The following is a 24,293-nucleotide window of genomic DNA, read 5'->3' on the forward strand; positions in this document are numbered from 1 at the left end:
GGATCCATATCTGGCTGCTCTGGGATGAAAGAAAGACTGGCAGTCTGAGAGACTTCCTAACAGCGAGACGGCTGCTAAAGGGTCAAGGATTGCATAGACCTTACTGCTCAGGAGAAAGGACAGTTCAACAAAATTGTCCGGGTCCACTCTGCCCAGCAGGTTGGGAAATTTCATGGTCTTTAGGCATTCTATCCCACTGGCTGGCTATGCAGCTCCAAAGCCCCCCTCTGTGATACACAGCCTGTTACACTTTCCTCCCGGCCAGCCCGCACCTGGCTCACAAAACGGCAAACCCTGCCCTGGCATCAGACCAGCCAGAGGGATGCCCTGCCTACAGCAATTACAAATGCAAGGCATAGAGGCTTATGCATGTGTGTTCAGCCCATGGTTCTGGCATTGGAGACAGGCATAGCAGCGGGGAAGCAGGAAACAGCTCTTTCCTCTCCCCAGGCAGCAACACTGCTCCCCTGCAAACCCCGACATTGCTCCAGGGGCTGAGTAGCTCGAGAGAGTGGAGCTTCTGGGCACTAGAGGGCACCACATATAAATAAGAAACATCAAAGGAACCTGGTGCAAAGCAAAATCATACATACACCAGAAAAAGAGTCAAATGAAACCCATTTCATGAATCTTCCTGAAAGAGATTTCAAAATAAAAATCATAAACATGCTCATGGAGGTACAGAAAAATATTCAAGAACTCAGGAATGAATTCCAGTCAGAGATTCAATCATTGTGGAACACACAATCAGAAATGAAACATACGATGGAAGATTTTAAAAGCAGATTATATAAGGTGGAGGAGATGATAAATGAAATAGAAATTAGAGAAAAGGAATACAAAGAAGCTGAGGCACAGAGAGAAAAAAGGATCTCTGAAAATGAAAGAATATTGAGAGAACTGTGTGACCAATCCAAATGGAACAATATTCGTATTATATGGGGACGAGAAGAAGAGAGAGAAAAAGGTATAGAAAGTGTCTTTGAGGAAGTAACTGCTGAAAGTGGCCCCAATTTGGGGAGGGAGAAGGTCTCTTAGGCCATGGAGGTGCACAGATTTCCCAACACAAAAGACCCAAAGAAGACAACACCAAGACATATAATAATTAAAATGGCAAAGATCAAGAATAAGGACAGACTATTAAAAACAGCCAGAGAGAGAAATAAGATCACATACAAAGGAAAGTCCATCAGGCTATCATCAGACTTCTCAGCAGAAACCTTACAGGCCAGAAGGGAGTGGCATGATATATTTAATGCAATGAAGCAGAAGGGCCTCGAACCAAGAATATTTTATCTAGAAAGATTATCATTTAAATTTGAAGGAGGGATTAAACAATTTCCAGATAAGCAAAAGCTGAGAAATTTACCTTCCACAAACCATCTCTACAGTGTATTTTGGAGAGACTGCTATAGATGGAAGTGTTCCTAATGTTTAATAGCTGTCACTAGAGGTAATAAAACCACAGTAAAGCAAGTAGAACAGTTAATTACTAAGCAAGTGGAAAATTAAATCAATTACCCCCCAAAGTAAGTCAAAGGATAGACAAAGAGTATAGAACATGATACCTAATATATAAAGAATGGAGGAGGAAGAAAAAGGAGGAGAAAAAAAGAAAAGAACCTCTAAATTATGTTTGTAATAGCATACTAAGTGAGTTAAGTTAGACCCTTAGATAGTGGAAGTTGCCCTTGAACTTTTAGTAATCATGAATCTAAAGCCTGCAATGGCAATAAGTACATACCTATCGATAATCACCCTAAATGTAAATGGTCTGAACACACCAATCAAAAGACATAGTCACTGAATGATAAAAAAACAAGACCCATCTATATGCTGCCTACAAGAGACTCACTTTAAACCCAAAGACATACATAGGTGAAAAGTGAAGGGATGGGAAAAGTTTTCATGCAACTAATAGAGACAAAAAAGCAGGAGTTACAGTACTTGTATCAGACAAAATAGACTTCAAAACAAAGAAAGCCACAAGAGACAAAGAAGGATATTACATAATGATAAAGGGGTCAATACAAGAAGAAGATATGACCACTACAAATATCTATGTGCCCAACACAGAAGCACCTACATATGTGAAACAAATACTAACAGAATTAAAAGGGGAAATAGAATGCAATGCATTCATTCTAGGAGACTTCAATACTCCACTCACTCTGAAGGACAGATCAACCAGACAGAAACTAAGTAAGGACAGAGACACACTGAACAACACATTAAAACAGACGGACCTAACAGACATCTACAGAAGTCTACACCCAAAAGTAGCAGAATACACATTCTTCTTAAGCGCACATGGAACATTTTCAAGAATACACCATATACTAATGACACAAAAAGAGCCTCAGTAAATTCAAAAAGATTGGTATTGTACCAACCAGTTTCTCAGACCACAAAGGTATGAAACTAGAAATAAATTATGCAAAGAAAATGAAAAAGCCCCCCCACACAGAGGCTCCTAAATAATGAATGCTCCTAAACAATGAATGGATCAATGACTAAATAAAAACAGAGATCAAGCAATATATGGAGACAAATAACAATAATTCAACACCACAAAATCTGTGGGATGCAGCAAAAGCCATGCTAAGAGGGAAGTATATTGCAATAGAGGCCTACCTCAGGAAGAACAATCCCAAATGAACAGTCTAAACTCACAATTAACAAAACTAGAAAAAGAAGAACAAATGAGGCCCAAAGTTGGTAGAAGGAGGGACATAGTAAAGATCAGAGCAGGAATAAATAAAATCAAGAAGAATAAAACAACAGGAAGAATGAAAGCAGGAGCTGGTTCTTCGAGAAAATAAAATAGATAAACCCTTAGCCAGACTTATCAAGAATAAAAGAGAGTTTACACACTTAAATAGAATCAGAAATGAGAAAGGAAAAATCATTATGGACACCACAGAAATACAAAGAATTATTAGAGAACACTATGAAAAATTATATGCTAACAAACTGGATAACCTAGAAAAAATGGACAACTTTCTAGAAAAATACAACCTTCCAAGGATGACCAAGGAAGAAAAAGAAAATCTGTACGGACCAATTACCAGCAAAGAAATTGAACTGGTAATCAAAAAACTACCTAAGAACAAAACCCCTGGGACAGATGGCTTCACCGCTGAATTTTATCAAATATTTAGTGAAGACCTAATACCCATCCTCCTTAAAGTTTTCCAAAAAGTAGAAGAGAAGGGAATACTTCCAAATTCATTCTGAGGCCAGCATCACTCTAATACCAAAACCAGGCAAAGACAACACAAAAAGAGAAAATTACAGACCAATATCCCTGATGAACACAGATGCAAAAATAGTCAACACAATATTAGCAAACTGAATTAAAAAATACTTCAAAAAGATAATCCACCATGATTAAGTAGGATTTTTTGCAGGCATGCAAGGATGTACAATATTAGAAAATCCATCAAATAATCCACCACATCAACAAAAAGGAGAAAAACCACATGAATATCTTACTTAACAGCGAGAAGCTGAAAGCCTTGCCTTTAATAACGGGAACAAGATAAGGATGCCCATTCTCTCCACTTTCATTCAGGAGTTCCTCACCACGGCAATCAGACAACACAAAGAAATAAAAGGCATCCAGATTGGTAAAGAAGAAGTTAAACTGTCACTGTTTGCAAATGAAATATTGTACATAAAAAACCCCTAAAGAATCTACTCCAAAACTACTAAATCTAATATCTGAGTTCAGCAAAGTTGCAGGACACAAAATTAATACACAGAAATCTGTTGCATTCCTATACACGAACAGTCAATTAGCAGAAAGAGAAATCAGGAAAACAATTTCATTCACAATTGCATCAAAAAGAGTAAAATACCTAGGAATAAACCTAACCAAGGAAGTGAAAAACCTATACTCTGTAAAGTCTATGACACCCGTGAGAGAAATTAAAGAAGATAACAATAAATGGAAACACATCCCATGTTTATGGACAGGAAGAATTAATATTGTCAAAATGACCATCCTGACTAAAGGAGTCTACAGATTCAATAGAATCCCTATCAAAATACAGACAGCATTCTTCAACAAACTAGAGCAAACAATTCTAAAATTCATATGGAACCAAACAATACCCCAAAAAGCCAAAGCAATCATGAGAAGGAAGAATAAAGCTCAGGGGATTATGCTCTCTGACTTCAAGCTCTACTACAAAGCCACAGTAATCAAGACAATTTGGTACTGGCACAAGAACAGACCCATAGACCATTGGAACAGAATAGAGAGCCCAGATATAAACCCAAGCACATATGGTCAATTAATATATAATAAAGGAGCCATAGATTTACAATGGGGGAAATGACAGCCTCTTCAACAGCTGGTGTTGACAAAACTGGACAGCTACATGCAAGAGAATGAAACTGGATTATTGCCTAACCCCATACACAAAAGTAAACTCAAAGTGGATCCAACACCTGAATGTAAGTCATGAAACCATAAAACTCTTAGAAGAAAACATAGGCAAAAATCTCTTGAATATAAACATGAGCAACTTTTTCATGAACACATCTCCTTGGGCAAGGGAAACAAAATAAAAAATGAACACATAGGACTACATCATGCTAAAAAGCTTCTGTATGGCATAGGACACCATTAATAGAACACAAAGAGACATCCTACAGTATGGGAGAATATATTTGTAAATGACATATCTGACAAGAGGTTAACATCCACAATATATAAAGAACTCACATGCCATAACACCCAAAAAGCAAATAACCCTATTAAAAAATGCATGTAGGATATGAAGAGACAATTCTCCAAAGAAGAAATTCAGATGGCCAACAGATACATGAAAAGATGCTCCACATCACTAATCATCAGAGAAATGCAAATAAAACCACAATGAGATATCACCTCACACCAGTAAAGATGGCCTGCATTGAAAAGACTAAGAACAACAAATGCTGGTGAGGATGCAAAAAAAGGGGAGCCCTCCTACACTGGTGGTGGGAATGTAAGCCAGTTCACCATTGTGGAAAGCAATATGGAGGTTACTCAAAAAACTAAAAGCAGAAATACCATTTAACCCGGGAATCCCACTCCTTGGAATTTACCCAAAGAATACAAGTTCTCAGATTCAAAAAGACATATGCACCCCTGCTTATCACAGCACTATTTACAACAGCCAAGATATGGAAGCAACCTAAGTGTACATCATTAGATGAATGGATAAAGAAGAGGTGGTAAATATACACAATGGAATACTATTCAGCCATAAGAAAGAAACAAATCCTACCATTTGCAACAACATGGGTGGAGTTGGAAGATATTATGCTCAGTGAAATAAGCCAGGCAAAGAAAGACAAGTGCCAAATGATTTCCCTCATTTGTGGAGTATAACAATGAAGCATAACTGAAGGAACAAAACAGCAGCAGACTCACAGTCTCCAAGAAGGGACTAGTGGTTACCAAAGGGGAGTGGTGTGGGAGGGTGGATGGGGAGGGATAAGGGGTTGGGGGGGGTATTATGTTTAATACACATTGTGTGGGGGGTCACAGGGAAGACAAGTGTAGCACAGAGAAGGCAAATGGTGAATCTGTGGCATCTTACTATACTGATGGACAGTGACTGCAATGGGGTATGGGTGGGGACTTGATAATATGGGTAAATAGAGTAACCACATTGTTTTTCATGTGACACCTTCAGAAGAGTATCAATAATACATTAATAAATAAAAGGAAAACAAAAAGAAAAAGTAGGTGATAAGAATGAGACTGCAATATATATGAATCACTTGTCATATATTTTCTAAGAATATATGCTTATGCTTATGATTTTATTATAAATGAACATATGAACATAAAAGTAATGTAGTCTTTTTTATTACACCTACTTTGATAGTAGATTACAAATTATATGACTAGCACACATTTATAAGCATCAACAGTGAATTTCTCTATAGAAGCAAATTTGGGGAGATTATACATACCTTTGTGTTAGTATCACAACAGCGTCAATGCTTCATTTTTGAACCACAATGCCTATGTAGTAATATAGTACCTTAAAGATTAGGTACTTAAAGTCTAGCTTTTGGGAAATTAGACCAAATAATATGAAACGTGTATCACTATACCATAAACTCACAGACAGCTAAACTGATGGCATAACACTAACTTTTTATTTAACATCTAGAATGTTATCATTGTTATTTAAAAGCTAAGACAGCAGCTACAATTGAAAACACAGTCAATCAAAAACACTAGTAGGTTGACAAAGTACTCTTTCTCTAAATTAAATTTTCAAATACCTGTATGTGGCTACTAAGAAAAGTGGAACTTTGCAACATTACCATACTTTACATGGCAACCAGACATCTCAGCAGAGCACTGAATTATGCTCCCCAAATTCTCATAAAGCTTTCATTGTCATTTTAAAAATCCCAAAATTTAATAACTCAATATACATTTGGTAAGTAGTCCTTAATCTAAAATACAAGCAAATGAGACTCAAATTTTTATTAATCAAAGAAAGAGTTTCTACAATGGAACAGTTTGCTACCTGTCAAGACCATACTGTTTTAAGGAACTGGCCTTAGTAGTTAATTAAAATCACTTTTATTCACAGCAATCATCCATAATATTGAGTATTTAAATACCTACAAAGTTTTCATATTTCAAACTTCTAAAAATCTTACAGTTTTTATTGGTTTAATTCAATTGTCATTAATATTACTAGTAACTGCTATTTTTGTTTGACACCTATCATGTACTAGTCATTCTCTTAGCCTACTTGCACACTAGCATCACACTAATCCTAAAACAACCATTTTGATATCAATATGTACTTTTCAATGAGAAAATAAGTAATTTGAACAAAGTTAAACAACTGGTGACAGAATCAGGAATTGAATTCAGATATTTTTAGTATGAATAAAACATCAGGTTAGTAGAAATATCACAAAATCAGAATTTGATTTTACCCTACAAAATAAATGAAATATACGAGATGTTATACACACCATAAATTCTGTTTAAACTGATGAGGATTCCTGCAATTGTTTGACAAGTTTACCTTAGCTTTAAAACTTCAAGAAAACAAAGCTTCTATGATTTAATTCAGTTAAGTATTTACCCATTTGTTGACCATCCTCTTCTTAGTATGTCCTAAAAAACACTACTAGCAAATGTATACATTTTAATAATAAAATCATAAGAATATTAATTTTAATGTTTACTTTTCAATTGAACTTTTAATAGCCAGTAAATGAGATTTAAAAAAATGATGAACCTTTTTTTCTTCTTTAACTTGTAACCACTACCTTAAAGTCACCAAACACTTCAGCCCACATTTACCTCTTCCTTCTATAAATGCCTATTCATAATTTCATTCATTAATAGTCTTAACTTCTTTTGTATATCTCAAAGACCCCAGTGGAATGTTGAATATATGGCAATCATTCAAATCTTTGGTCAAGGTTTCTACCGAGGCACTAGAGTTCTCGTGAAGTAACTTCTATGTATGGACCCACTTAAGTCGGCCGTGATTTTACCACACATAAAGTCCCATTAGTAAATTTTGTGACCAAAATTGTTACAATCAGCCTTACTATAGTTACACGGACAGATGTGACACTGACCTCCCAGTTCCAGAGTCTCTCCAGTGGCTCATCTACAATTTATGTCAGTGTTACTTTGTGAAATTACATTCTAAGTTTCACTTAATGGAACGATATGGGTGGATAAAATATAAATAAATGTTAAAACTAGCACCTTGTATATCCCTACATTCTCATTTTAAAAATATTTACATTAATCACTCTCTAAGATGCTGAACAACAGCAGGACTCTAGACTCCCCCCCCATTCGTTCATGTGTATGAGTCATTCCTGCATTGACCATTCATAAATAAAAGACCGTAACCAAATCACTAAAGCACCTATTTTATGAGTCAGTCTCCAGAACATAACTGATATGCTTGCAACATTTCAAGAACGTTCATTTTCTTTCTGGCATGAATCAGTAACTCATATCAGTATCATTAGAAAGCAACAGGTCAACATTTTTGACCCTATATTTTTGATCTACATTGTTCATCATGACCAAGTACAAACATACATAAAGATATCTAAATATATATAGATGTACACACATAGATAACTCAAATTAAAATGATGTAAAACAATATTTACCTTTATGATGACCAATTATTTTCTACTCTATTCTTTTGTTGGTGTTGTTTAATGCTGGCTGTGATCTACTATGGGATTTCAAACAATGGTCTAGATGACTCAAACTCTACCTTTGCCTCTCCAAATTATACATAGAGAAAAACTGTGAGCTACCATAGGGAATTATGGCATGTAGTCAACTGAATTACTGATTCCAATTTTTCACTCCCCTGTAATTGAATGTATCAACATGCTTACCGTGGCCTTCTGGTGGATATAGGGTATTTCTCTGCCCCTTGACTTGGACTTAGCCACATAACTTTAGACAATAGGATGTTAATGGACATGACATAAGGAAACTTAAAATATGTCTGTGTAGTTGGACCTTTTCCTCTGTGAGAAAAACATTCTGCAGGTACCCACTACCTTTTTAACCTGGTTTCCCAGAAGGAGACAACTATACATCAGCCTGAAAGAAGAGCCTCTCCAGTGGGACATGGGAGCAAAAAATAAGTACTGTATTGTTTTGTGTTACTGAGATTTTATAAGTTTGTTACAAAGCAAAAGCTGACTAATAAATAGCATGAGACATTACTTATTTTGAATCAAAAAGTACATGACCCAGGGTTCTCTATAACTACGGAAATTGCTTGCTTTTCTCACCTAACCTAAGGACACAGTCTAAGAGAAGGTTTTCCTCCCAAGACACTGCTTTCCCTGAAGCTATAAATTTTTCAAGCAAAATAAACAAGCAAAACCTTAGAACAGGACAAATCCTTCAAATACTTTCTTTGTGTATGAGTAGCATTAAAATCCACGCATAGAGAAACTGTTTTAAAAATAAAACATTACTTCTACAGTGGGAAATGTCACTCAACATTCTTTACAGCAAAGACTCTTCTAGTAGGACATCAAAAATAATTCTAAAATTGAGGCATTTTTTTAAAGGTATCTTAAAAATAAGTTTTCTAGAATTATCACTTCGATAAAATCCTACCTTATTCTTGGAGTATGTCAATGAACTTTCTGAAATGAAAAAAGGAAGAATGTTATTACTTGAATGCTATCTGTGAATTACTCAGAAATAGTATAAATATCAAGCCAGTAATAAATTACTTTCATCGTTTCAGAAATAATTTCTACATGAATAATATAGCAAACATTTAAAATTTTCATCATTCCAGTATAGAGAATTAGATATGATTCCAAGATCCTCATCCCAACACAACATGCCAGAGCTAAAGAGGTGAGGCCAAGCTAATTTCTCCAGGGTCATCTCTTTCTGTGCAGACCCCAAGTGTCTAACCATGGCTGCCTTGCAAGGCCCACGTCACAGAAATTCATCCTGACAACAGTGAGAGGTGCTGTCTACCTACTACATTTTCTTCATTTGATAGCCTTACAGAAAAAGCTTTTAGATTTGAGGAGATAGCAACTGAATCAACAAAAAAGGAGCAAAAATGAGGATTTTAGATTAACTGGCCAAACATCCTATAACCAGACAAATAGCAAAATAGCTTCTCCATTCTTGTCTTTGGTTTCAATAACAAGAATATTTTTACTGGTCTGTTTCAACTTTTTTCTGGCACATTTACTAATAGTCTTCTTTTTCTCAGCAATTTGAAAAAGTCAAGAAAAATGCTTTTGCCACAAAATAAAGCCTTAACAAGTTCTTACCCCCATACTACAAAACACCAACCAATACTGTCAAGATTTCTTATGAACAGGTACTTTGTTCTTCTGAGAGCAGTCAAAGGGGCAAAAGAGCAGGCAATTATTTTAGTCAGCTACAAAGTTGCAAGAAGGCTAAGGAAGTAATTAAACTTCAATCATCCAGGCACCCTGAGGCTTATTCATTCCTTGTCTTCCATTCTTCCCTGGTTGTCGTGGATACCAAAACCTACCCCGGAAATCTTACAGCAGGTGGATCTTAGTTGAAGCCCACTTGTTCAACACAGAAGAGGATCTGATTAAGTCATAGCTTTCCATTTCACAGAGTGAACGGGAACTGTGGCCAATTCCTGGTCTTTGTTACTCTGACCAGGGAGAAATGCCTCAACCATATTTCTCATTGATCTGTGTTCTAATTTAAAGCAATATTTTCAGGTAAGCACTGAAAGTTGATGAATTTTAGAAGGTGAGAGGACAGCCCTCTACTCAACAGAAATATAATCAAAGCCAAATATGAGACACATGTGTACTTTGAACTTTTTTTCTAGTAGAGACATTAAAGAAACAGATAAAATATCACTTCAACATATAATGAGTATAAACAATTAATGATGTATTTTTACATTTTTTTCACATTGTCTTTGAAATCTAGTGTATATATTTCTACACATCTCAATTCAGACTAATTACATTTCAAGTGCTCAGTAGTTACTTGCAATCTACTGGCTATAGCACTGGACAGTGCAGATTTTGAGCCTAACAACTTCTGCTAGGGATCCACTACATACCTGTTTTTGTCCTTTCATGAAATATGTAACAGATTAACAGATTGATGAAAGATGCTGAGTACAAAAATGGATCTACTTCCAGACTCTCTGCCCCATCACTTGAATGAAATTTCAAAAGGCTTACCACCGAAGTACAGATACTTTTCTCTAGAAAACAGATTGTAACTATAATTTAAGGAATAACTGATGAATTTCAGGAGCCAGAGAAGATAATTCTTTACACACATATTAAGTTAAATAATAATGAGTTTCTTTCCTATAAAATCATAGTTCTAGAGATGAAAGAATTCAAAACCAGATTTCAAAGATTATGAAACTGAGTTTTCAATGATTTGATTAGGATATGTAATTAGTGTGTCTGTTGCTATGAATATCGAGAAAAAAGTCTTTGAGAGTTAAAATCTTTTCCATTTAAAAAATTCAAACATTACCTATCCTGTGTGTCCTTTGTGCACCTACATAAGTATCAAAAATTCGCTGCAATTCACACTTTCCAGTCATCTGTCGTAAGAGCCATTTCATCCAAAATCGAAAGAAGTGCCCATAGAAGAACTCCCACAGAGAAATAAACATTTTTTCCTGGAGAAGGAAATATACGATAGGTTTAACGACCTTAAAATGGATTTTAAAATAAAAAAAATTAGTTTATACAACTCAGCAAATCTCAAATTATGTTTTTCCATTGTGTTTATTTTGTAGTACTGTTTAGGGCTCTAAGAAAACAATGACAGGAGTAATATATACTATTTACATTAATTATAATGATGGTTGGTCAAGTGGTAAGTTTATTACTTTTTAAAAATTAACTGCAAAAATCAAAACACTTATTTAAATTGAAGCTCTCAGGTCCCTATTTTAATTTTTCATTCTTTCAGAATGGGGCTCGACAGTTTTAAGAACAAAAGGAACCCAGCTAAGCAACAATTAAACCAAATAAACCATGTATCAGAATTGCTTTTATAAAGAACAAGCTCTTCTTAAGGCCTATGGATAACTTCAGTTACATTTGTCCCACAGTCAGGTGATGCCCGCAAATAAAAACACTACATATGGGTTACAAATTGAAGTATACAAGTTAAACACCGAGCAGATCGCACCCTGCTTAACGGCTGATTTCCCCATTCAACAGGTGAAGGGCAGAAATACTATGAGTAATGACTACGCCGTCGATAAAAATGAATATGCCATAAGAAAAATCACCTCCTAAATGAAGAGGGCTGAAGAGAATGCAAGTGAGGAGGAGTTACTTAAAAATGCCCATCTTCTTCCTGCCTTAAACATTCGCACAGATACATCATCTCTGGACTAGGGCCTGAGATTGTCAGATTCGAAATCCCCGTAGGTCAGTGCAGAATCAGTGCAGAACAGAAAAGGGCCGAACAGTGACTTTAATTTACAATGAATCCATCTAGTCCGCGCTCATCAGGACAAAAGAAGCGTAACTACCAAGAGGGAAAACAAGCTTCGGGGCGCCAGAGCTCCCCAGACCTCGGGGAGTGTCTACGCCGAGCCCCGCTTCCGGAGCCCGGCAGAGCGCATCCCGCGCGCTGCCCACCAACGGGAGGAGCAGCTCGCACAATGGGGGTCAACCCCGGCGCCCCACGGATTTTCAGAGGGGCTCTAGGGCGTTCGCGTAACCCGCGCGCCCTCAGCGCAGCCGCACCGGAGCAGCGCGGGGTGAGAGGAAGAGAAACGGCAGCCACCTCACAGGAGCGGAAGAACTAGGAGGAGCTGGAGCTGCCTCGGTTTCTCCAACTGCAAACAGCCGGCAACGGAAACGACGCTCCGCACAGAAGGCACCCTGCACGCACCGTGACCCGGAAGTCAGGGAGCAAAGCCCGGTGAAAGCCCTCCCAGGGACACTGCCCGCCCCCACCCCATCTTAGTCCCCTCCTATTGGCCAGAGCTCCACCAATTGCTAACGCTGAAAGGAGGTTGGGCACAATTGCTCCGGCGCGCGTGCTCGGATTCTAGGGATGCCTGACAGTTTCCCTGGCAACGCCTACTTGGAGCCCCGCCCCGCGCCGAAGATTGGTCTCTCCTAGCGCTGCTCTGAAGCCTGCTCGTCTGAAACCTCTAGTCGTCTCGCAAGTTGAAACAGTGCTTTGCTCCCCTACTCCAAGCACGAAAGTAGCAGTGTGCTTTTGGTAACTTCCATAGCGTCAAGGTTACGAAAGAGGTTTCACTTACATTTAATCATAATTCTGTGAGGTAATTTTTAATAGTCCTACTTTATGGATGAGGAAACGCAAGTTACACTTAATGTCTTGCCCATGGCATATATGTGAAAGACAGGGAGAGCACATATGATGAGAAAAGAAGTTTGGACTTTGTCCTGTAATAAACATTAACAATTTACTCATCAAATATTTATATCTTAAATGGTTTTGTTTCTTGAAATGTAATTTATGTGCATGATTTTTTAGAAAATTCCAACTTCAAACAGTATATTCATTAATTCAGCAAATAATTGTTGATTGCCTATTATGCACCAGGCAGTGTTCCAAAAGTGAGTCATACAATAAACAAATATTTAGGATGTCAAGTGGGGCTAAAATAGGTATTAGTGTGTGTGTGTGGTGGAGGAAGTGGGTTGTTACAGTGTATCAGGGGTGTCTCCGTGTTCAGGTGACATTAGAGCAGTGGTCCTGAGTGAACTAAGAGAATGAACCGAAAGAATATCCGGAGGAAGAGTATTTCAGACACTAGAACTACAAGTGCAAAGGCCTTCAATCAGGAGCATACTTCGGAAGTTGGAGAAGTAGCAAGAAAGCTAGTGTGGCTGGGTAGAAAGAGCAAGGAGAGAGTAGAATACAAGTACAGAAGACAGAACACTGAAAAATAACTCCTACCCACCCCAGACTCCCAGCCCCCAGCCCTCTTTCTCAAAAGCAACCAGTATTAGTTTCTTGTCTGTATCTGTAGGAATAATCTATGCAAGTGTATATATGTATATTCCCTCCTTCCCCTTGTTAGCACAAAACAGCAATACACACTTTTTCACACCTCAACCAACATTTTTTTAAGGTGCTAACCGTAAACCACTAGACATGTTAAGTGTGTATAATAAGCCATCATCCCTGACCCATAGAAGCAACCAACAATCAACCTGGTAATGAAATCTGGACAAAAACTACAATAATAAAATCATAGAATCTTAGATCTTGAAGAGAACTGAAGGGTCCCCACCCATAAGATGGCGAACCTCCTGCTTCTCTTCCAGGTCTTCAGTTCCCGCCGGTGCCACCTGAAGCCCAATCACCTCTCGCCCCCCTCCCAATCCCAGCACCTAGCCAATAGCCACCAGCCCCATAGAAGTGACACCTCAATCAGCTAATGCCCCTTCCTATATAACCCAGCACCTTTCCCTAATAAAGTGGAATCCTCCGGTGAATTGCTACTGTGTCGCTCCTTCCTTTCAAGAACTTTACAGATCAGCTCACTGAATATTTCTTTTTGTACATAAAAATGTCATGGTAGGTAGTACTAGAATCACTATGAAGCTGAAGATGGAGAAGTAAGAAAGAACTATCCAATTACCTGAGTATGTAATTAGAATGGATGTGATGAAGGTCCTTTTCACTACCAGCTTAAAGCCAAGTATTTTTAAGGGACAGAGAAGTCTGTCGTTCATATAGTTTTAATTGGCCGTGCAAAATGGAAACCCTGAGAATTGTTCAAACCTTCCTTTGTAGTAAGTATCAGGCTTTGTCAGATTTTGGAAGGACACAGGAAATCTTATCTTTCATTAGGAAACGGTAGGAGCAGAAGCATTAGTCTCCACTAACATGTTCTATTAATACTGGGCAGCCCAGGTGAAAAAAGAGAAGGCTCTTGGAAATAACTATTAACTGTCATGATTCTAACAAGGAAGTGTCCTGATTTAAACAAGTGTGTGTTGTGCTAGGCATTGTGAAAACTGTGCGAGAGGTTCAATAAGCTGACAGAATTTTTTTGTGATACACTCAGCTTCTTGATCTCACTTTGAGAGAAGTCAAACAGAGTTTGCTTGTACATAAAAGGAATGTAAGATATGTTTATTTTATGGTCCTTCCCCAAGAAGCTCTCCAACTCACTGTCACAAGTTAGTGAGATGGGCCTTAGACATGATTACCATCAAAATTCATTCATTGTATTATTGACATTAAAATAATTTACCTCATAGAGGGAGAAACTCTAATGATTTGAGAGCTGTACTGGCACATATGACTAACTAGCTGACTGGTTAATCAATCCAGCTAATATTCAGAGCTTTGGGCAGTGAAATTTCTAAAAGTGACTTTGGGCCACAAAAAGTATTCTATAAAGGTAAATAACAAATTACTCTCCCTCCAGTACCCTGCCTATAAAAAGGAGGCACAAACACCTTGGAGGACAATTTGGAAGCTGTAAAAAATACGTAATTGGCAGTAGCCTGAGTATGATGCTGAAATCCTATGATTTTAACACATTCACAGGTAATTTTAGACGCTTCTGACTCCATAATGTATGTAAATTGGAGGCTTTGAATGAAATGATAATACTGCCACCTTGTGGTGACTACCGGGATTTCTGGCTAAAAAAATTGGCAGCTAGAGAGCTGGTTTGCCAGCAGGCTATTGGGCTCTCATGAAAACAGTTCCCCATAATATGAGAGTGGCAAATTATATTAAGATCTGAACTATATGATATGGTATGGATCATATCAGAAAGAGGTTATGATAAAGAGAAAGCTGCACAAAATTCTAAAAAAAAATGGAATTCATATCATGAGAGGGGTGTCTGAGGAGTTGTAACACACACAGACAAGCAGTTTAGGTTTAATTTGCAGCCCACTTCTAGTACTGCACAGTCTAAATCTCGTGACTCTCTTTCCACCAAAATAAAACAATTTCTTGCTCTATCCATGAGAGGTCCTGTGTAGTAGAACTCCAATATAAAAGTCAGTTCCTATTTGCTTTATGGACAGTAAAACCTAGTCAAAAAATGCAATAGTATATTTATGCAATAGGCTGAGTTGAGAGCGACTTGCAAGGAGGATTACATTGGGTCACAGATAGACCTTGGAGTTGTTCAGGAAGGGGAAGAGAACATTACTCTGGGCTAAAGAATGCATTCTACATTACACTGTGCAGAAATAGGCCCACAAAATCCCAACATGATGTGGCTATGTCATATTCCTTACCATTTATAAGATCATTAAATTAATATTAGAACCAGTGATTGCTGTAACAGAATGGCTGATGTCCTGCCATTCCCGAGAATTTAAGTGGTTAGAGTGATGCAAAAGCCATGCAAGAGTGGGTGGAATCATGATACATTTTGCTTATCTGTTACCCAAGCTGCTAATGTGGTTAAGAGACGTTAAATCCTAATAACAACAAAAAAGTTGCTATAAAAAGATGGCATTTGGAAAAATCTTCTGGGCACAAGGACCAAGTAAGTGATGAACTATATAGGATTACTATTTGCTGCCCCTAGAGGAGTCCAAGGAATTTGACATTCCTCTGTCTTGGACTAAAGCCTAAATACTGTCAAAGGCAATTTGGTTCCCTCTCATACATCTCTCTGGGCCAAAAAATGCATTCTACCTTACACTGTACAGAAATAGGCCCACAAAATCCCAACATGATGTGGCTATATCACATTCCTTACCATTTATAAGGTCATTAAATTAAATTAGAACTAGAACTAGTGATTGAAACATTGAACATACAGTCTAAAGGTATGGATAACTGGCTGGATCAGTTAGATGAATGTGTGCTTTGTTCAGATATGAAGGGTAGTAAAGGGAAAACAGTTTTGAAAGGGTTTTGGGTGTTGGAGATAGGTACAATTATGACACCAGTTCCAGTGTGTGTGTGTGGGGGGGAGTTCACATCACCAAGCAGTTCTCAGATACCAACTGTGTACGCTACAGTTCAACTCAATGCCGACACTGTCTAACTGTAGAAAGCATCAGATCCTACAGGTTATGGGCTCAGTCCTGCAATACTGCCCTACCCACCAACCCACTTCAGGAACAAATAGCAAAGTCCAGGTTGTCACCTATGCTTCTGATCTACCAGCTGTAGATCAGAGGTTCAGATGAACACCCTCCTTGGGTTTGATTGATTTGCTAGAGAGGCTCACAGAACTCAGAGAAGCATTTTACTTACTAGATTACTTGTTAATTATAAGAGGATATAACTTAGGAACAGCCAGAAGAAAGGGAGAGGGCAAAGTATGGGGCAAGGGCATAAAGTTTTCATGTCCACTCTGAGCTCGTCACTCTCCTGGAATCTCCAGCTGTTCACCACCCCAATAAAGGTAGCTCTCCAAACCTGGTCCATGTTGAGTTTTATGGAAGCTTCATTACATAGGTGTGATGGGTTACATCATTTGCTCTGGGGACTGAACTCAATCTCCAGCCGCTCTCCCTAGGTAGGGAGTTGGGACTGAAAGTTCCAATCCTCTAATCACATAGTCAGTTCCTCTGGCAACCTGTCCCTATCTTTAGGTGCTTTTCAAAAGTGACCTCATTAACATAAAAAAAGACATTTATCTTTTTTTGCAAGGACACTTTCATCATAAGAATTCTGAGGATTTTATCAGCTATGTGTCAGGACCTGGCTAAACACCAAACACACATTTCTTATCATAAATCCCAATATCACAATGGGCAAGATGAAGTGGAGGTTGGTGCTCTCCTAGAACTCTCCCACTGTACAAACTTATTTTATTGGATCCTGTGTTTAAGGGACCAATATTACATTTGGATAACTAACTGAATGGAGAAATTCCTGCTCAAGACACAATTTCTATTCCTTTGAATGTAAGTGTGCATATGTTCAAGGAAACCCTTATATTGGGTAGTGACTTCCTATCATGAGGCCAGTAAGGATGGACTAAATGTTTCGCTCCATTCCCCCCCCTCACTCCGTATAGGGAGAATATAGTTATATTGTATTTGATAGAGGCAACCCTACCACTTCTACCTGGGAATGGACAAGGGTCAAGGCCTTGGGAAATTTCAGACCACAGCCCTCTTTGTGGATTGAGGGTAAGGCTGGACCAGAGGCGCTGCCTGGGGAGACCAGGTCTGCATCTGACAGGTAATAAGTGGGAAAGAGATGAAATACTAACAGAAAGAAAATAGAAGAACAAGTAAAGGATGATACTGGGGAAAGATACGGTCACTCTTAGCACTCAAGAGTATCTGATGATAAAAGAATAATACAGTTATTATGTAAAACCACATTACAGTTGATAAGTCGCCAGAACTGTTTTCCCAAAAATTGGGTTGAAGCTGATTTACATGTTTGGCTTGAAAGCTCAGCCAGAGTCATCTGTAGGAAACCTGACACAGGATCCCTAAACTGGTGCCTGGTGGGAGCAGGCCGGCACTGTGGTTTGGGTTGTGCTTCATGGGTTATGCTTATGTTTCTACTTCTTTCCTAAGTACTTCTGTGGTGATCTGTGCCTTGTCCTCGGGCCACTGCTTCCAGGGATGGTGAGTCTTTAGCCAGCCTACAAGATGCTTTTGTAGGAATTAGTATAATACATAATCCTTGACCTGAACAGACACAGTCCTGCACCAGAGTGCAAGCAGAGCCTGCACTGATCTCAGCCCTCACCTGAGGCAGGGCCCCTTTGGGAGGACAGACAGCCAATACCTCAGACTCAGTGATCCCGGGTCTCGAGTGTTATTTCAGAATATCAGCACTGCTGTGGTTTTATTCTGGGACTGACTGCACCTATCTGAACCTCCTAGTTGTCTCTTTTCTCTAGATTCCCTATTACTGTCCTCTACTTGTCTGCTAGCATCCATGTATCCATCAGTTAAAAGTGATAGCAACCCCAGCTCAAATTAACTTAATAAAAGAAATGAATTGGCTAATGTAATTGACCAGACAGTATATAGACTTATGCATGACTGAGTTAGGTAGAAAATCAAATGTAATCCTTAAGAGGTCTGCTTTCATCTAAGCTGGCTTTAGAAAATCAAATGGAATCCTTAAGAGGTCTGCTTTCATCTAAACTGGCTTTAATCTCAGGGCATATTCCCACTGGCAAGATGGCCCTAGAAACTCCAGGTCTAGGTTAGAAAGTCTCATAATTGAGTCTCATTTGACCAACTTGGGTCAAATGCTAAACTAACTTTTGTGTGCAGTGTCACAGAATATGATGATTGGGTCATATGTAAACCCTTACCACAAAGCTATGTAGAAGGGGTTGTTCCCAATATTAGTTATCTGTTGCTGAGAAACAAATCATTCTTAAGCTTGTGGCTTAAAATGCTAATTTGTTATTCTTATGATTCTCTGGGTTGACTGGCTTCTGCTGGGGAGGTCTGCTGGTTTCTTGCGGGTCCCTGCACAGCTGCAGTCAGCTGGAGCTCAGCTAGTGCTGGCCGGTCCCAGATGGCCTCTCATCCCAGTGATCCTTTCCACATAGCCTCTAGGCCTCAGTAATTTGGCTTGGGCTTCCTTATAGCATGGAAGTTGCACTCCAAGAGGCAGAAGGCACAAGTTGTCAGTTCTCTTGAGCCTGGTTCAGGAGTCCCAGGAACATTCCTGCAGCTAATTTCTATGGCTCAGAATGAGTTATAAAGTGGGCCCAGAGGCACGACTGTGCCTGGGGAAGCAGCATGCACAGATGGAAGAACTGTTGGCTAACTAGCACAGCTCCCCTAAGGAAAACTCAAGTGCTGTTATTATGAGAGGGACAATTAAAAAAAAAAAAAGACCACTTCAGCCCTTGTTGATCTGTGCTGGCCCCTCTGATGCTTACGACTTGTCTGTACCATATTCCTGTTCCTGTTCGTCTGGCTCTTGGATCACAAGCTCTGCTGCTAGAAGGGACATCTTCCATTTGCCTGCAACTGGGCCTTTCAACTCAGAGGACAATTCTGGAACTCTGACAGCTCTTTTTTTCTGCTATTCAGGCCGATATTTGGTACATTCAGGGATATAAGAGACAACTTTTTGTAAATGTCATTAAATTCTAGAATATAAGAGCCACAGGACATAATGGAATCCTCCTCACTGGTGGCACCTTTGCTAAATAGGTATCTTGGAAATGTTTGACCAAAGAGGATAAATTAGATAATCTATATGTTTTTTTTTGTTTTTTTTTTATTAGCGATGTAGAGCATCTTTTTGTGTGCCTGTTGGCCATCTGAATTTCTTTTTTTTTTTTTTTGTATAGGAGTTTTCTTGTTTTCTTTTTTCTTTTGATTTTTTTTATTTTGGTATCATTAATCTACAATTACATGAAGAACATTATGTTTACTAGGCTCCCTCTTTCACCAAGTGCCTCCACATACCCCTTCACAGTCACTGTCCATCAGCATAGTAAGATGCTATAAAATCACTACTTGTCTTCTCTGTGTTGTGCAGCCCTCTTGGTGCCCCCCACGCACTATACATGCTAATCGTAAAGCCCTCTTTCTTTTTCCCTGCCCTTATCGTTCCCTTCCCACCCATCCTCCCCAGTCCCTTTCCCTTTGGTAACTATAAGTCCATTCTTGGGTTTTGTGCTTCTGCTGCTGTTTTGTTCCTTCAGTTTTCCTTTGTTCTTATACTCCACAGATGAGTGAAATCATTTGGTACTTGTCTTTCTCCGCCTGGCTAATTTCACTGAGTATAATGGCCTCTAGCTCCATCCCTGTTGTTGCAAATGGTAGGATCTGTTTTATTCTTATGGCTGAGTAATATTCCATTGTGTATATGTACCACATCTTCTTTATCCATTCATCTATTCATTGACATTTAGGTTGCTTCCATACCTTGGCTATTGTAAATAGTGCAGCGATAAACATGGGGGTGCATCTGTCTTTTTCAAACTGGAGTGCTGCATTCTTAGGGTAAATTCATAGGAGTGGAATTCCTGGGTCAAATGGTATTTCTATTTTGAGCATTTTGATGAACCTCCATACTGCTTTCCACAATGGTTGAACTAATTTACATTTCCACCAACAGTGTAGGAGGGTTCCCCTTTCTCCACAACCTCGCCAGCATTTGTTGTTGTTTGTCTTTTTGATGATGGCTATCCTTACTGGTGTGAGGTGATATCTCATTGTGGTTTTAATTTGCATTTTTCTGATGATTAGCGATGTGGAGCATCTTTTCATGTGCCTGTTGGCCATCTGAATTTCTTCTTTAGAGAACTGTCTGTTCAGCTCCTCTGCCCATTTTGTAATTGGATTATTTGCTTTTTGTTTGTTGAGGTGTGTGAACTCTTTATAGATTTTGGATGTCAATCCTTGATCAGATCTGTCATTTATGAATATATTCTCCCATACTGTAGGATACCTTTTTGTTCTATTGATGGTGTCCTTTGCTGTACAGAAGCTTTTCAGCTTGATATAGTCCCATTTGTTCACTTTTGCCTTTGTTTCCCTTGCCTGGGGAGATATATTCATGAAGAAGTCACTCATGTTTATGTCCATGAGATTTTTGCCTATGTTTTTTTCTAAGAGTTTTATGGTTTCATGACTTACATTCAGTTCTTTGATCCATTTCGAATTTACTTTTGTGTATGGGGTTAGATAGTGATCCAGTTTCATTCTCTTACATGTAGCTGTCCAGTTCTGCCAGCACCATCTGTTGAAGAGACTGTCCTTTCCCCATTGTATGTCCATGGCTCCTTTATTGTATATTAATTGGCCATATATGTTTGGGTTAATGTCAGGAGTCTATTCTGTTCCACTGGTCTGTGGCTCTGTTCTTGTGCCAGTACCAAATTGTCTTGATTACTGTGGCTTTGTAGTAGAGCGTGAAGTTGGGGAGCAAGATCCCCCTCACTTTATTCTTCCTTCTCAGGATTGCTTTGGCTATTCAGGGTCTTTGTTGTTTCCATATGAATTTTTGAATTATTTGTTCCAGTTCATTGAAGAATGCTGTTGGTAATTTGATAGGGATTGCATCGAATCTGTATATTGCTTTAGGCAGGATGGCCATTTTGACGATATTAATTCTTCCCAGCCAGGAGCATGGGATGAGTTTCCATTTGTTAGTGACCTCTTTAATTTCTCTTAAGAGTGTCTTGTAGTTTTCAGGGTATAGGTCATTCACTTCTTTGGTTAGATTTATTCCTAGGTATTTTATTCTTTTTGATGCAATTGTGAATGGAATTATTTTCCTGATTTCTCTTTCTATTGGCTCATTGTTAGTGTATAGGAAAGCTACAGATTTCTGTGTGTTAATTTTGTATCCTGCAACTTTGCTGAATTCCGATATTAGTTCTAGTAGTTTTGGAGTGGAGTCTTTAGGGATTTTTATGTACAGTATCATGTCATCTGCAAATAGTGACAGTTTGACTTCTTCTTTACCAATCTGGATTCCTCGTATTTCTTTGTTTTGTCTGATTGCCATGGCTAGGACCTCCAGTACTATGTTGAATAACAGTGGGGAGAGTGGGCATCCCTGTCTTGTTCCCGACCTCAGAGGAAAAGCTTTCATCCTCTTGCTGTTCAGTATGATGCTAGCTGTGGGTTTATCATATATGGCCTTTATTATGTTGAGTTACTTGCCCTCTATGCTCATTTTGTTGAGTGTTTTTATCATGAATGGATGTTGAATTTTGTCGAATGCTTTTTCAGCATCTATGGAGACGATCATGTGTTTTTGTCTTTCTTTTTCTTGATGTGGTGGATGATGTTGATGGATTTTCGAATGTTGTACCATCCTTGCATCCCTGGGATGAATCCCACTTGGTCATGGTGTATTATCCTCTTGATGTAGTTTTGAATTCAGTTTGCTAATATTTTATTGAGTATTTTTGCATCTACGTTCATCAGGGATATTGGTCTGTAATTTTCTTTTTTGGTGGGGTCTTTGCCTGGTTTTGGTATTAGGGTGATGTTGGCTTCATAGAATGAGTTTGGGAGTATTCCCTCCTCTTCTATTTCTTGGAAAAGTTTAAGGAGAATGGGTGTTATGTCTTCTCTGTATGTTTGATAAAATTCCATGGTGAATCCATCTGGCCCAGGGGTTTTGTTCTTGGTTAGTTTTTTGATTACCGCTTCAATTTCTTTGCTGGTAATTGGTCTGTTTAGATTTTCTGTTTCTTTCTGGGACAGTCTTGGAAGGTTGTATTTTTCTAGGAAGTTGTCCATTTCTACTAGTTTTTCCAGCTTCTTAGCATATAGGTTTTCATAGTAGTCTCTAATAATTCTTTGTATTTCTGTGGAGTCTGTCGTGATTTTTCCTTTCTCATTTCTGATTCTGTTGATGTGTGTTGACTCTCTTTTCCTCTTAATAAGTCTGGCTAGAGGCTTATCTATTTTGTTTATTTTCTCGAAGAACCAGCTCTCGGTTTCATTGATTTTTGCTATTGTTTTATTCTTCTCAATTTTATTTATTTCCTCTCTGATCTTTATTATGTCCCTCTGTCTGCTGACCTTAGGCCTCATTTGTTCTTCTTTTTCCAATTTCTATAATTGTGACATTAGACTATTCATTTGGGATTTTTCTTCCTTCTTTAAATATGCCTGGATTGCTATATACTTTCCTCTTAAGACTGCTTTTGCTGTATCCCACAGAAGTTGGGCCTTTGTGTTGTTGTTGTCATTTGTATCCATATATTGCTGGATCTCCATTTTAATTTGGTTGTTGATCCATTGATTATTTAGGAGCATGTTGTTAATTCATGTTACTCATGTGTTTGTGAGCCTTTTTGCTTCCTTTGTACAATTTATTTCTAGTGTTATACCTTTGTGGTCTGAAAAGTTGGTTGGTATGATTTCAATCTTTTTGAATTTACTCAGGCTCTTTTTGTTGGCTAGTATGTGGTCTATTCTGGAGAATGTTCCATGTGCACTTGAGAAGAATGTGTATCCTGTTGCTTTTGGATGTAGAGTTCTATAGATGTCTATTAGGTCCATCTGTTCTAGTGTGTTGTTCAGTGCCTCTGTGTCCTTACTTATTTTCTGCCCGGTGGATCTATCCTTTGGGGTGAGTGGTGTGTTGAAGTCTGCTACAATGAATGCATTGCAGTCTATTTCCTTCTTTAGTTCTGTTAGTATTTGCTTCACATATGCTGGTGCTCCTGTATTGGGTGCATATATATTATAATGGTCATATCCTCTTGTTGGACTGAGCCCTTTATCATTATGGAATGCCCTTCTATATCTCTTGTTACTTTCTTTATTTTGAAGTCTATTTTGTCTGATACTAGTATTGCAACACCTGCTTTTTTCTCTCTGTTGTTTGCATGAAATATCTTTCTCCATCCCTTGACTTTTAACCTGTGCTTGTCTTTGGGTTTGAGGTGAGTCTCTTATAAACAGCGTTTAGATGGATCTTGTTTTTTTATCCATTCTGTTACTCTGTGTCTTTTGATTGGTGCATTCAGTCCATTTACATTTATGGTGATTATTGAAAGATATGTACTTATTGCCATTTCAGGCTTTAGATTCGTGGTTACCAAAGGTTCAAGGTTAGCTTGTTTACTACTTTACTGTCTGACTTAGCTCACTTATTGAGCTGTTATAAACACAGTCTGATGATTATTTCTTTCCCTTCTTTTTCCTTCTCCTCCATTCTTCATATGTTGGGTGTTTTGTCCTGTGCTCTTTTTAGGAGTGCACCCATCTAGAGCAGTCCCTCTAAGATACCCTGTAGAGGTGGTTTGTGGGTGGCAAATTCCCTCACCTTTTGCTTGTCTGGGCATTGTTTAATCCCTCCTTCATATTTAAATGATAATTGTGCTGGATACAGT

The 24,293-nt window shown here is 38.4% G+C and overlaps 1 protein-coding gene across 5 annotated transcripts in view; it reads right to left on the bottom strand.

Annotated features, from left to right (window-relative positions):
- The window catches only part of ELMOD2 (ELMO domain containing 2), a 39,922-nt gene extending 27,384 nt beyond the window's left edge, over positions 1-12,538 (bottom strand). Inside the window, exons 1-3 of one of the 5 annotated variants that reach the window (XM_073237015.1) lie at positions 12,319-12,506; positions 11,042-11,189; positions 9,149-9,177 (exon numbers count right to left, since the gene is read on the bottom strand). In XM_073237015.1, the coding sequence (XP_073093116.1) occupies positions 9,149-9,177; positions 11,042-11,183 (171 nt within the window). In that variant the 5' untranslated portion in view covers positions 11,184-11,189; positions 12,319-12,506. The other 4 variants (XM_073237016.1, XM_073237014.1, XM_073237017.1 and 1 more) reach the window with 4 other exon arrangements.
- Between the last annotated feature and the right edge of the window lie 11,755 nt (positions 12,539-24,293).

The sequence above is a fragment of the Manis javanica genome, chromosome 5 (assembly GCF_040802235.1).
Source record: "Manis javanica isolate MJ-LG chromosome 5, MJ_LKY, whole genome shotgun sequence".
In the NCBI taxonomy this organism is placed as follows: Eukaryota; Metazoa; Chordata; class Mammalia; order Pholidota; family Manidae; genus Manis; species Manis javanica.